General features: G+C 61.1%; 1 protein-coding gene across 6 annotated transcripts; it reads right to left on the bottom strand.

Moving 5' to 3' along the window:
* Window positions 1-4,588: 4,588 nt before the first annotated feature.
* Window positions 4,589-11,365, bottom strand: P4HA3 (prolyl 4-hydroxylase subunit alpha 3). 6 transcript variants are annotated; one of them, XM_075421962.1, is made up of 13 exons: window positions 11,165-11,365; window positions 10,559-10,701; window positions 9,700-9,920; window positions 8,526-8,690; window positions 8,378-8,429; window positions 8,030-8,187; window positions 7,766-7,942; window positions 7,268-7,332; window positions 6,926-7,085; window positions 6,407-6,469; window positions 6,046-6,114; window positions 4,890-4,986; window positions 4,589-4,741 (listed from the first exon to the last, which is right to left on the bottom strand). In XM_075421962.1, the coding sequence occupies exons 1-13, from the start codon at window positions 11,359-11,361 to the stop codon at window positions 4,671-4,673; spliced, it is 1,638 nt and encodes a 545-aa protein (XP_075278077.1). In that variant the 5' UTR covers window positions 11,362-11,365; the 3' UTR covers window positions 4,589-4,670. The 6 variants fall into 6 exon arrangements, with proteins under 6 accessions (XP_075278077.1, XP_075278209.1, XP_075278158.1 ...); XM_075422094.1 differs by having other exon boundaries at window positions 6,980-7,085; XM_075422043.1 differs by having other exon boundaries at window positions 8,526-8,675.
* Window positions 11,366-11,574: the final 209 nt, after the last annotated feature.

Below are 11,574 nucleotides of genomic sequence, written 5' to 3'. Positions count from 1 at the left end.
TTTAATGTGGCGTTTGCTCCGTGCCAAGCTCTCAGCCCTGACCTGCGGAGAACAGGCAGCCGTTCAGGGGCTCGTGCGGTGCTGGCTTCGAAAAAAGGGGACTCTGGGGACAGCAGCGGTCGTGGGTGGGTGGGCAGAGGAGGAATGCCTTTGGGCTGTGTCGAGCCACACACATTTTTGAGTCTGGACTTCTGTCTGAAAAATATTAATGCTCCTGTTGCGGTTTCTTCTCTCTTTTCAGGGAGCGACAGGCAGAGATAAACGGTATTTAGGTGAAGGATAGCATGGACCGTGGTAGAAGTAACTGCAGAGAGAAGTGTTCTCTTTGACTCCTGAAAAATGGGGACATCTAGAAAATCCCCCCATAGCTACCAGCCTTGCGCTGCATTTTTCCCCAGCCCGCAGCATCGCGCTGTCTGCGGGAAAGCGGATAAACGGGGGGAGGCTGTCTGAAGCGAAAGGATGCCGGCTTTACGCCGCCGCTTTGGGTTATTTAGAAATCTCCCTTTGCTTTGGTTCCAGTGGTTGGATTTGAGGATCGGTGGAAACTTTCACAACGGAAAATCCTGAGGCTTGGCAGAAGATGCAGGTTGGGAGGCTGCTTTGTTGCGAGGTTCACGTCTTCGATTTTTTAAATCAGACCCAGGACGGGTTTTGCCAGCTTCTCGGTTATACGCAGCGGAACAAAACCCTCGGTGACTCGTAGATTCCAGGAGCGTTGAGATTGTTGGAAAAAAAAAAAATTATTTCCTGTATTGCAGCAATGTAGAGTTTTGCTTTGAATACAGATCCTGCGAGCGCAGAGCTCGGCTGCGGGTCTCGGCACGTGCTGGAGCCAGCAGGGCTCGTCCGTGCCGCTGTTTTGAAGACGCCGTTAGCGACCGGGCTGATGGATAGGTACAGACTCTTGGCGTTGAAATGGTTGCCGAATCGCGTTGCTGTACAGAGCTCGCTTTTGAGCTTCATCTTTTTAGTCTTCAGCCTGCCCTGGTGCAGATGTGAAGTGGGTGGGAGATGATACCAAAGCCAGTGAAAAATACCGATGCTTGTTGCAACCGGAGGTCACTTTCTGTGCAACCGAGACACCCTCTGCAAAAAAAATTAAGCACTACAGTAAAGCACAGAGTGTCTTCTAAACTGAGCTCACGGTCCGGGAGCTCTCGGAGGTGGTGGTGGTGTGGTAGATCCCGTTGGTAGGACCAGTAGCCCCGTAAATGCCATGCTGGGGTAGTTCGGAGCGAATCTTCTTGCTTATCCTTGCTCTGCAGCGCAGGGCTGGGCGATTTAAGGCCTTTGACGCTGTTGCCCACAGCATCCTCCTGGAGAAACTGGCTGCCCATGGTTTGGACGGGTGGATAAAGAACTGGCTGAATGGCCGAGCCCAGAGAGCGGTGGTGAATGGAGCTGGCGGTCACGAGTGGTGTTCCCCAGGGCTCAGTTTTGTGGCCGGTCTTGTTCAACACCCTTATCAATGATCTGGATGAGGGGATCGAGTGCTCCCTCAGTCAGTTTGCAGATGACAGCAAGTTGGGCAGGAGCGTTGAACGGCTGGAGGGTAGGAAGGCTCTGCAGAGGGATCTGGACAGGCTGGATCGATGGGCCCAGGCCAACTATATGAGGTTCCGCAAGGCCAAGTGCCGGGTCCTGCCCTTGGGTCACAACAACCCCACGCAATGCTCCAGGCTTGGGGAGGAGTGGCTGGAAAGCTGCCCGGTGGAAAAGGACCTTGGGGTGCTGGTTGACAGCCGGCTGAACATGAGCCAGCAGTGTGCCCAGGTGGCCAAGAAGGCCAACGGCATCCTGGCTTGAATCAGGAATGGTGTGGCCAGCAGCAGCAGGGAGGGGATCATGTCCCTGGACTCGGCACTGGTGAGGCTGCACCTCGAGTGCTGTGCTCAGCTTTGGGCCCCTCACTCCAAGAAGGACATGGAGGGGCTGGAGCGTGTCCAGAGAAGGGCAGCGAGGCTGGGGAGGGGTCTGGAGAACAAGTCTGATGGGGAGCGGCTGAGGGAGCTGGGGCTGTTGAGTCTGGAGAAGAGGAGGCTGAGGGGAGACCTTCTCGCTCTCTCCAGCTCCCTGACAGGAGGGTGTAGTGAGGGGGGGGTTGGTCTCTTCCCCCCAGTAACCAGCGACAGGACGAGAGGCAATGGCCTCAAGCTGCGTCAGGGGAGGTTCAGATTGGATATTGGGAAAAAATGTCTTTCCTGCAAGAGTGGTCAGGCCTTGGGCCAGGCTGCCCAGGGCAGTGGTGGAGTCCCCATCCCTGGAGGGATTCAGACACCGTGTGGATGTGGCCCTTGGGGACATGGTTGAGCAGGCATGGTGGGGTTGGGTTGGCGGTTGGACTTGATGATCTTGGAGATCTTTTCCAACCTATGATTCTGTGATTGCAACAGGGCAAAGCCGCTTGCTGGCTTCTCGTTCAGTGAGACCGTCCCAGGAGTCCAAAAACTTTTATCAGGGTGCTGCCACGTTCAGCGGGGCCTTGGGTGAACGGGGTGACACCCAGCGGGGGTTGGAACAGATTGCTTAATCGGCTTTGTGCAATGTTGATGTTCTCCACCTCCTCAACTTCAGCACTGATGCTTCTCCTCCCCTCTGCTGTTGCCTTTTATCTTGGGTGTGGAAGGGCCTGGGAGGAGAGATCTTCGGCTGTGTCTGGCGATCAGCTGTTCAAACCGGAAAATCTAGACCTTACATCTTCAAAAAAACAATTTATGGGTTGTCGTTTCCAAGAAAACTTGGCCCTGGTGCGTCCTACCGCCTGTCTCTGCTCGCAGCCCGAAGCTGCGTTGCGCAAACCTGCTTCCCTCGGCCATGTCGTCTGCCCTGGTCCCTCTCTGGAACCCCCGGGATGGGGCTTGGGTGTCTGCTCCCAGCTTTGCTCTTGGATGCCTGGCTGGGGTCGGCCAAGCTCTCCCGGTCCGATGGGGTGACCTCCTCGCGAGCTGCTGTTTCCAAAAGAAAAATGTGTGAGTGAGTTCTCCGTGAGCTCCGTGTCAGCCTCATCCTCTTCGTGTCTTCTTCTGTGTCCGTTTCTCTCGCCTACAAATAAAGCGTTTGTGAAGAGCAGCGGGGTGGGAGCTCCTCCTTTCCCTGCGGCTCCTCGGAGCAGCCTGGCGCGGAACGCCGTCGCTCCGGCTGTTCCTGCGACACCCCCGGGGCCAGACCCAAGCCTTGGGCTTCGCTGGTGACTCAACGGAAGCCTCTTGGCACCCGAAATCTTCCCCCCATCCCCTCTCTGCTCTCTGCGGGGGGATGCTTTACCCACAGCTTTTGCTTTTCCCTCCGCGACCGCGTACGGAAACATCTGAAAGTAATAAACCACGGGCGCTCCGGCCGTCGAGTGACCTGCGCTGGGCTGGACCCTCTGCTTCCTCATTCCCTGCGCGCTGGGGGAGTTGTTCCTAGCGGAAGGGCAGGAATTTGGGGGGGGAAATTTGCTCGGAAATGAAGCAGACTTGTTTTATGTTCCTCCTGCTCCCAGCTCATCCCCTCCCCGTTATCCAGCCCCGGAGCGATAAATGTGCATTTTTTAAACCCAAAGTGAGAGGGAGAGCCCTGGCAGAGGTCTGCCCGGTGTTCCTGTCCCCCCTCCCTCATTTTTATCCTTTTCTTTCTGGCTAGCAAAGGGCTGAGAGGTGATGGGGGGGGGCCTGGAACCCCCCCGGGGGAGCTGGGTCTCCCCAAGCCGCCCTACCCTCTGCTTCTCCACCCAGGAGGGTTTTCACCTCGTCCCAACTAGACGAGGCTGGACGGACGTGGAGCCCGGGGAGTTTCTCCGCGGGGATTGGTGTCCTCTGGCTTGAACCTCGCTGTTCCCCTTCGGAAGCATCCAGGGAGCGGAGCGGCACGGGCTCCCTGCCCGATCTCCGGGTGCTGCCGGAGATCCCAGCCGCCTGTTTTTGCCTCCCGGTCACGCAGGTGCTGCGGTCGGGCCAGAGAAAGGGACCTTGTCTGCGGGGCCCGGGGGAGCAGCGTTTGCGCAAGCGTGGGCCGAGCACGGGCAGGCTGGGGGCCAGAGTGGCTGGAAGGCAGCGGCTGCCTTCTCCCTCCCCGGGATCGATCGGATCCCTCTTACAGCAACTGCCCTGCGAAAAAACCCCACCCCAACCCCTTCTGGGGTGCAGAGGAGGGGGACCCCGTGGCGTTGCAGGGATGAGAGCGGAGTGCGGGGCTGCATAATCACCCCCCAAGATGCATCCAGGCACTGCAGCAGGTTTATTTGAGGAAGAATAATGTACTGTCTTTGCTCTAATCTTCCGTGGCCATTCTGTTCACTCTGAAGCCTACTGATTACCATGGAAATGCCACATTGCTAACTGCCAGTCCTTTTAGCTGAGAGACTTTTCATCTAGGGCTGGAGGAGGAGGCTTGAGGGTATGTTTAGGGTCCAGGCTGGATCAGGGGTGGGGGGACACGGACACATACAACCCCCCCCATCATCTCATCGGTACCACACTGAGGGGCTTCCCCCAGACTCCAATTTAGCGTCTTTTGCCTTTATTTTCACCAGATTTAGCCACGCCTGAGCAAGTGCCACCGTCCCCGACAGTCCCCCGTGCCACCACCACCCCCTTCCCTCCCTCCTCTTGCTGCAGCCTTGGGGACGCACTGCGCCAGGGTGGCTTTGCCACCCACGGGTGCCACGTCCTCGAGCCCACGGCAGCTCAGTCCTGCTGGTTGGCGCCGCACGGCCGCCGAAACTCCTGCCCGTGCTCGTGGATCCACTTATTCGCCACTGGAAGGGACAAGGACAAGGACCCCGTCTGCCTCCGTCCCCCCTCTCTGACGTTTTTCCCCGTTATCCAGGATTTTTTGGAGTTCCCAGCCCCTCTTGCCTCCCCGCCCCATGTCACCCCGGGGTGACACCAGGCACCATCTCTCACCCCACTTGTCCCCTGCCAGGACGGGACAGCCAGCGTGCAGGGTGTCCTCGTCACCGTCCCCGTTCCTCCGCAGGTTCCACCAGAAGAGAGCTGCGTTCTGCAGAGCACAGAGGGGTCTGGCACCCCGAAACTGAGGTGGGAGCCCCGGGGTTGGGGCTTGGCACCCCAAAACAGAGCTTGGAGCCCCAGAACTGGGGTTTGGAACCCCTAAAACAGAGCTGGGCGCCCTGGGATTGGGGGTTGGCACCCCAGAACAGAGTTGGGAGCCCTGGGGTTGGGGGTTGGCACCCCAGGAGTTGGGAGCCCCGGGGTTGGGGCGTGGCACCCCAAAACAGAGTTGGGAGCCCTGGGGTTGGAGCTTGGCACCCCAGAACAGAGCTTGGAGCCCCAGGGTTGGGGTTTGGAACCCCTAAAACAGAGCTAGGAGCCCCAGAACTGGGGTTTGGAACCCCAAAACAGAGCTAGGAGCCCTGGGGTTGGGGCTTGGCACCCCTAAAATAGAGCTGGGAGCCCCGGGATTGGGGTTTGGCACCCCTAAAACAGAGCTGGGAGCCCTGGGGTTGGGGTTTGGCACCCCAGAACAGAGCTAGGAGCCCCGGGGTTGGGGCGTGGCACCCCAAAACAGAGCTGGGAGCCCAAGGCTTGGGGTTTGGCACCCCTAAAACAGAGCTGGGAGCTCTGGGGTTGGGGTTTGGCACCCCAGAACACAGCTGGGAGCCCTGGGGTTGGGTGTGGCACCCCTAAAACAGAGCCAGGACCCGCAGAATTGAGATAGGCACCCCAGAACAGAGCCAGGAGCCCAAGGGCTGGGATTTGACACCCCTAAAACAGAGCTCGGAGCCCTGGGTTGGGGTTTTGGCACCCCAAAACAGAGCTGGGATCCCCAAGATTGGGTTTTGGCATCCTGAAACACAGATGAGAGCCCCAGGGTTAGGGTTTAGCACCCCGAAACAGAGTTGGGAGCTGCAGGATTTGGGTCTGACTCCCCTTGAAGGGAGCCAGGAGCCCCAGGGCTGGGGTTTAGCACCCCAAAACAGATCAGGGAGCCCCGGTGTTGGGGTTTGGCGTCAGGACAGGCTCGGCCACAACTCCCTGCGAGAGACAAGACACAAGAGCGCTGCGTCTCCCCTTCCCCGCTCGTGCGGTTCTCCCTCACCTTAACCACGGGCACGCTGAAGTTGGCGTGGATGAAGGCGGTGGAGCCGCCGGCCTCCACCGCGCTCAGCTGGAAAAGGAGCAAAAATATGAGCCACGGCCCTACCTCCCCCTTCCCCTGTGATATGGCTGCTTTGTGTGGGGAAACCGAGGCACGGAACCTCCCTTGCTCCTCCCCCCCAGCACTTCCCTCCCTATGACATGGCACAAGCTCTTAAATACTCTGCATTCACTGTCATTAACACCCCACCACGGCCTGATTCAGGGCTGCCTTCACCCATCTGCAACCCTGTTCACTCTGAACCCTACTGATGACCATGCGAGTGCGGTCTCTCTAGGCCCGGAAATGGCAGGGGACTCACGTAGATCATGACGGTGGCGATCCTGTTGCCTGACTTCATTCTGTAAAGGGGGCTCTTCCTGGACTGCCCCAAGAGCGAGGAGGTGGGGACGGTCAGTCCCCTGGGGACAGTCAGTCCCAAGCTGATATGGCTTGGCCTGGAGGCACCTCACGCTCTAACAGAGCCGGTAGCACTGAGCTGCCCCCAGGGAAAGCTCTCCCTTCTTTTCCTCCCTCTTTCCTTCCCTCCCTTCCCAGGAACATCCCAGGCACCATCCCAGGGTCCACCTCCAGGAACATCTGAGGGCCCAGCCCAGAGATCACCCTGGGGACCACCCCAGGAACATCTGAGGGACCAGCCCGGAGACCACCATAAAGACCACCCCAGGGACCATTTCCACAAACATCCCAGGGACCACCCTGGTGACCATCTGAAAGACCACCCCAGGAACCATCCCAGGCTCACCCCAAGGACCGTCCCAAGAGCACCACGGGAACCACCCCATGACCAACCCAAGGACCACCCAAGCAGCTCCCTGACCGTGGCATGGTCGAAGTGTGGCTCATAGTGGCCTCCCAACCCATAGTTGACCACCTGCAGGTACTCGGCGTAGGGTGGCCGCAGATCCAGGCCGGTGACGGCAGCGATGCGCTGCTCCAAGGCCCGCACCACCGGGTCGGCGGTGTCCTTCAGCCAGGCACTGCGGAGGCACCCCACCTTCAGCCCCACCAAAGTCACGTGTAGCTGGGCTTAACCCTCATGGCACTGCTGGGTGTGGAGGACCCAGGCCTCCCCAGCATGGCTTCACTGCCACCTTGGTGGTGGCAATGGGGCCATGGTGGTCCCACTGGCTGGAGGACAAGGGGTGTGGGTGGCTTCTACCTCTTGCTGATCCGGTACTCGGCTTTCTGCTGCTTCTCCCCAGAGGCGACCACGGACCTCTGCAGCTGGAGGACACATGGTGGGGGGGGATGTTGCTGCAGATGGGGACCCCCACAGCAAGCAGGGACCCTGGATGGGGTCCACATTGACGGGTTTGTACCAGTTGGTTGCCAAATGTCCCCACCCCAAGGTGTCCCACCATGGTGATGGAAGCAGTGATAGCAGTTGGATCCAATGCAGTTGGGTCTCACCAAGTCAAGGCTGGCTGGGAAGGGGCTTAGGTGCATGCATGGACCTGGTTTCTCCCCACAATCCTTTGGGGGGCTCAGATGGAGCCAAGCTGGGCTCATCACCCTCCAGCCTGGAGAAGGCTTTGGCTAAGCCCTGGCTTAAAACCCCTCCTATCTCTGCATGCTCAGGGTGGTCCACCCTGGACCGCCAGGTCCTAGGGCACCTTCCTCCAGAAGAGGGACATCCCTGGGGACAGGGACGGCTCACCCAAGGCCCTGCCAACCCCTTGATGGTCTCAGCTTCGGCATCGCTGATGAAATCGTGGTACAAAGCCACGTAAGGCCGGATCCGGATCATCTCCTTCTTGGCAGGCTGGAGCAGGAGGTAGGGGCTGCCGTTGGTCTCATAGGAGCAGCCGAGGTGCGGGAGCTGCTCCGGGGCTGGCTGGGGAGAGACAGGACCAAGGGGGGCATGTGAGGGGGGACAGCGGTGGGGTGGGGGACCATGGTCTGTCCCCCCCGCCAGCCCCACCTGCCCCCCTGGGTGCTGGCACAGCTCCTCGTAGGCGTCGCGGCTCTGCAGGCGGGTGCCGTTGGGGCGTCGCAGGGGTCCGGCACTCGCCACTGTCCCTGTCTCCAGCAGCTTCTCGTACTTGACCACGTTCCTTGCCACCCTTTGGTTACTGGGGTCTGCCAGAGAGGTGGTGTCACCCGAAACGCCGTGTCCCCATCACCCCGCCTTCCCTGGCATCGCTTCCTGGAGGTTTACCCCACGTGGGGGCAAGAAGTGGGGTGAAGGAGGCTGGTGCTGTGCAGATATGAGGGGAACACCCCAAAACCTCTCCCCGCCTTCTGCCACATCCAAGGTTGCCCCACATACCGTAGAGGAGAAACTCCTTGGAGAGGCTCAAGGCGTGGGAGATGTTTCCAGCCTGCATGGGAGGAGCAGAGAGCCCATGAGCATCCCCCTGCCCACGGTCTGGCTCCACCAGCCACCGGGGGGATGGAGATGAGACTCGCAGCCGTACCATGAAGTAGGAGAAGGCAAGATGGTCTAGAGCATCTTCCAGGCTGCTCCGGTCCTCGGGGTTCCAGCTGCCGTAGGAGAGGCGGAAGAGCCCGACGGCCTCCTCCAGCCACGCGATGGAGTGGTAGTAATCGCCCGTGTCGTAGGCCACCTGCGAGGTAGCACACTGCCCGGACCCGCCAGCTGGGCCAGCCTGGCCTGCATCCCATCCCCACTCTGCCCCATCCCATCCCATCCCATCCCCATTCCATCCCATTCAATCCCATCTCCATCCCATTCTATCCCATCCCCATGCCATCCCATCCAATCCCTTTCCTATCCCATCCCCATTCCATCCCATCCCCATGCCATGCCATGCCATCCCATCCCATTCAATCCCATCTCCAACCCATCCCCATCCCATGCCATGTCATCCCATCCCATTGCAATCCCCACCCATCCGGTCCCATCAAAATCTGTCGCTTTCCTCTTCCCATCCCTATTCCCTCCCATGCCATCCCCATCCTCTCCCATCCCTGTCCATCCTGCTCAATCCCCATTTTCATCCCCACCTCCGTCTGCACCTCCACCTCCATCTTATGCCATCCCATCCCGTCCCCCCATCCCATGCCATCCCGTCCCATCCCATCCCATCCCATCCCATCCCATCCCATCCCATCCCGTCCCGTCCCATCCCATCCCATCCCATCCTATCCCATCCCCATTCCATCCCATCTCCATCCCATTCTATCCCATCCCTATGCCATCCCATCCCATCCCGTCCCATCCCGTCCCATCCCATCCCATCCCATCCCAGTCCCCATCCCATCCCCATTCCATCCCATCTCCATCCCATCCCATCCCATCCCATCCCACGCTCCAACACTCCATCCCAGCTCTTCAGTGACGCTCAGAGGACTCCACCCTGAACAAAAACCACTCTCAGAGCACCCAAATCCCCACCCAGGGATTTACGGACCCACTCTTACCCCCGGGCGGGGGCCACCCCTGTACCCAACCGGGATGCTGGGGCAGCAGGTCTCCCCCGCGCCACCACCTCAGCTCTTCCCTTCCCCAAGGGAAGTCAGAGGGGCCCCTCCACATCCACGTGGGAAGAAAACCCAACGCCTATCCCTACGGAAGCAACATCCCGGGCTGGAAAACCTTTGCGGGGGGCTGACGGGGTTCGCTCTCACCTTGCCCACGTGGAAGCAGTCATCGGCGGAGAGGGAGACGCGCCGGCTGGGGCTGTAGAGGGGTGGGCGGCTGGCACCGGCTCGCTGGAAGACGCCGTTGGCCATGCCCTTGACACTGAGTGCGTAGACGTCCTGCAGCCGCATCAGCGCCCGGGCTGCCCCGTCCAGATCCTCGGCTCCAGGCAGCTCCTGCTCCACCTCCTTGAGGCCGGCATGGAGTGCTGAGGGCGGGTAATGGGATGCACGGAGGGGGATTGATGAGCTTTTGGGATGCAGTCGCCCTTATCAGCCCTTCTCCATCCCCAGGGACCCCACATGCTGCTCCTCCATCCATTCTCCAGCTCCTCCATCCATTCTCCAGCTCCTCCATCCATTGTCCTGCCCTTCCATCCACTGCCCTGCTCCTCCATCCATTCCCCTGCTCCTCCACCTGTTCTCCTGCTCCTCCATCCATTCTCTAGCTCCTCCACCCATTCTCCTGCTCCTCCACCCATTCTCCTGCTCCTCCACCCATTCCCCTGCTTCTCTACCCATTCCCCTGCTCCTCTACCCATTCTCCTGCTCCTCCACCCATTCTCCTGCTCCTCCACCCATTCTCCTGCCCCTCCATCCATTCCCCTCCTCCTCCATCCATTCCCCTGCTCCTCCACCCATTCTCCTGCTCCTCCATCCATTCCCCTCCTCCTCCACCCATTCTCCTGCTCCTCCATCCATTCTCCTCCTCCTCCATCCATTCTCCTCCTTCTCCATTCGTTCTCCTGCCCCTCCACCCATTCTCCTGCTCCTCCACCCTCTCCCCATCACCTCCTGGCTCTCCCCAGGTGACAGAGGGGACACACGTCTGAGCATCCCCCCCTACCCTGGGTGTTCTCGGCAGCCTCAACGCTGTAGATGACATTGGGCCAGTCGGAGTGGAGCCGCTTGATGAGGCTGAAGGCCAGCAAGGGGTTGTCCACCGAGGCCTTGGGGTCCTGGTGCAGCGCCTGGACCTTCTCATAAAACCTACAAGGCACCCACTGGGTGACGCTCCCGGGTGGTGACACCCCCGGGGTGGGGACCAGGGGTCAGAACCCCCCCGTAGTGGGGCAGCTCGGCCCCGGTGTCCACTTTCTGACCAAGCCAAACCCCACCGAGGGTGGTGGACCCCCATCCCTGGTGGGTACGTGGGGATGGCCCGTGCCTTGGGGGATGCTGTCCCCCACATCCCCAGGGCTGGGGGGGGGTGGGGGGGACGCTGGCAGTGCCCGGCACCCACAACCCCCCCTCCACGATGCTCCTAATTAGGGACACCCCCAAAAATTGGGTCCGGGGGGGGGGGGGAGGGATTAACCCCCCCGCTGCCAAGGCAGCGCCCACCCTTGGGGACACGGGGGGGGGGGGGAATGGAGAGGTGGGGGCGGGATGCTCCCCAGGGGACCATCCGTGCCGGGAGGGGGGGGTTTGGGGGGCGGGGGGTCCCCGGTACCTGGCGAGGCGGCGGAGCCGGCGGCTCTCGTCCCGCAGGTAGGCGCGGAGCCGGCGGAGCAGCCGCCCCTCGGAGCCCAGCGCCCGGCGGACGCTCAGCATGGCCGAGAAGGTCTCGGCGGGGGCCGGGGGGGGGGACAGGAGGGTCAGCACAGCCCCCAGCCCCAGCGCGGCCCCCAGCCCCGGCGCAGCCCGCATCGGCCCGCATCGGCCCCGCAGCCGCCGCCGGGAGGGGCCGCGGGGCCGGGAGGGGCCGGGGGGGGAGGGGAGAAGTAGGGGGGGGGGGGAGGGGAGAAGTAGGGGGGGGGGCGGGGGGGGCCGGAGCCGCCACGCTGGCTGGGGGGGGGGCGCGGGGGCCCGGGCTCGGCCTGCTGGTGCCCCTTGTGTCTGTCCCCAACCCGCCCTGGCCCT

This window comes from Opisthocomus hoazin, chromosome 1 (assembly GCF_030867145.1).
Source record: "Opisthocomus hoazin isolate bOpiHoa1 chromosome 1, bOpiHoa1.hap1, whole genome shotgun sequence".
Lineage (NCBI taxonomy): Eukaryota > Metazoa > Chordata > Aves > Opisthocomiformes > Opisthocomidae > Opisthocomus > Opisthocomus hoazin.
Note: the sequence above shows the minus strand (reverse complement) of the source record. Positions and strands in the feature narration are given on the sequence as shown.